General features: G+C 36.3%; 1 protein-coding gene across 1 annotated transcript; it reads right to left on the reverse strand.

The window, feature by feature from the left end:
• Window positions 1-538: 538 nt before the first annotated feature.
• On the reverse strand, window positions 539-1799 carry LOC145121452 (uncharacterized). The gene is made up of 2 exons (XM_079057199.1): window positions 738-1799; window positions 539-658 (listed from the first exon to the last, which is right to left on the reverse strand). The coding sequence occupies exons 1-2, from the start codon at window positions 1797-1799 to the stop codon at window positions 539-541; spliced, it is 1182 nt and encodes a 393-aa protein (XP_078913325.1).
• Between the last annotated feature and the right edge of the window lie 294 nt (window positions 1800-2093).

A 2093-nucleotide genomic window follows, 5' to 3' on the forward strand; every position in this document is an offset into this window, starting at 1 on the left:
CCCACAGTCTGTAGCTACAGTAATGGTGTTCCAAATCAACTCCATAACTTTGAAAGCCATTCCTAATTTCATATGAATTAACACCACTTGGCACTGCATACCAAGTCCTGCAAATATAAACATTTATCTTATTATAAATGTAATAACAGTCTATTAAAAAGCTACATGTATATATGAAATACAAAATATACCTTATATCCTCAGCAAATTCCTCCATCTTTAGAAGTGCTGCTTCACACACATCACCTTCTAATTTCTGTGCCTCCTCTCTTAAGTTGTAGAACCTTTCCATCATGTAGAGTCTTATTTCTTCAAGCATAGCCAAAAGAGGCTTCTTTCTAGCATCTACAATGACTGCATTAAAACACTCAGCTATCCCATTCTCTATAGACTCACATGCCAAACCACTACCAAAAAATGCCCTGCACCATGTATGAGGTTCTCTAGCCATAAGATGATCATATGCACCTTCACTTAAAGTCTTGATCCTATCCATGTTTATCTTGAAATCACCTTCTGTTGTAGATTTTGCAGCTGCCTAAAACATGTTTCTGAATTGTATCCCACTATACACTTTCCTAAAATTGGCATAAATATGCCTAGCACATTGTATGTGCTCTACATGGGGTAGAATATCCTTTGTTGCTTCAACAAGACCCTAGGAAATGAAAAAATATATTAGTAACTGTTATTAAAAACTATAATATATGATATAAATTAAATGAACCTGTCATTACCTTATGTTGGTCACTAATGACACATAATCCCCTGCCAGCATCCAATGAAAGATCTTCACTAACTAGTTCCAAGAACCATGTCCAATTAACCTTGTTTTCAACCTCCACAACAGCCCATGCTATAGGGTAAATTTGATTATTTGCATCTCTACCTATTGCAGTTAGTAACTCACCCTTGCATTGTCCCTTCAAAAAACACCCATCCAACCCTATAACCCTACGACATCCTATCTTCCACCCATCTTTGATTGCTTTAAAGCACACATAGATTCTATGAAAAGTTGTAGTCTGATCAGGGTTAATATTAACAGAAATCCTAACTGTGCTACCTGGATTGGACCTCATCAGTTCATGTCCATAATTCCACACTCTTGCATAATGGTCACTCAAATTGCCATCAATTAAGGACAGTGCCCTACACCTTGATCTATAACATTTTGACCATGACACCTTGCAATGAAATGTACTTTGATTTATTGTCTGCATTTCCTTGCATTTTAACTTTGGTTTCCTTACTAGTTCTTTCACAAACTGCTTTGCTAACCAAGTTGGATTCATAAGCCTTGAACTACTAAAATTCCTAACACATGTATGCCTATCATTCATCTTTTTCACCTGGAATGATTTTTCAGTACTCATCCATGAAGCACGAACCATAAAAGGGCATTTTTTTGGATCACTAGCACACACAGCCACTAGTCTAACACTATCACACTTCTTGAAACGAATTTTATATCCCTTATAGATGGAATAATTTGTTAAACATAATTTCAGTTCGTGTCTAGATTCATACCTTTCTCCAATAACCGGTTTCATCACATTCCATTTGACCTTCGGATTATGGATGGAGTATATGATTTCATCTTCATCACTAGATTCGTCAGTGTTTTCCTCATCATCTAGTTCTACTCGAGCATTTTCTCCTTCACCTTCCACTGATTCGTCATCACTGTCTTCACAAAGAACATTAAGGAATTCATCTTTGCATCTTGAAACTGATTTGGTTTTTACAAAATCATCAACTTGAACGTCGATTGTGTCAGGCTCAAATACTTCATCCATCGCCAAAGGACACGAGCAAAATCGATCGATCGATTTGTCGGGAATAAAGGAGACGAGAAAAAAGGGTTTTCAAAGAAAACCCTAAATTAATGAGGTCAACGATACAGTCACCATTAAGATGCCATGTAGACTTCTTTAACCGGGAAAATGAGGGTCACCGGATGATAAGGACTAAATTGTCCGGTTTATTGGGCTTTTTCATTCAAAATTTTTTTTTAGGACTTTTTTGAAATGAATATACACTTTTTAGGACTTTTGCGAAAATATAGGGCCTTTACTGTAGTTATCCTTTAT

The sequence above is a fragment of the Lactuca virosa genome, chromosome 6 (assembly GCF_052849685.1).
Source record: "Lactuca virosa cultivar CGN04683 chromosome 6, Lactuca_virosa_CGN04683_v6, whole genome shotgun sequence".
NCBI classification, from domain to species: Eukaryota; Viridiplantae; Streptophyta; class Magnoliopsida; order Asterales; family Asteraceae; genus Lactuca; species Lactuca virosa.

Excerpts from the sequence above, each read along its gene's own strand:
- LOC145121452 (XM_079057199.1), bottom strand. The coding sequence starts at position 1,799 with ATGGATGAAGTATTTGAGCCTGACACAATCGACGTTCAAGTTGATGAT. Across the intron at positions 659-737 it reads TCATTAGTGACCAACATAAG|GGTCTTGTTGAAGCAACAAA; the intron begins GTAATGACAGGT and ends TTCATTTCCTAG.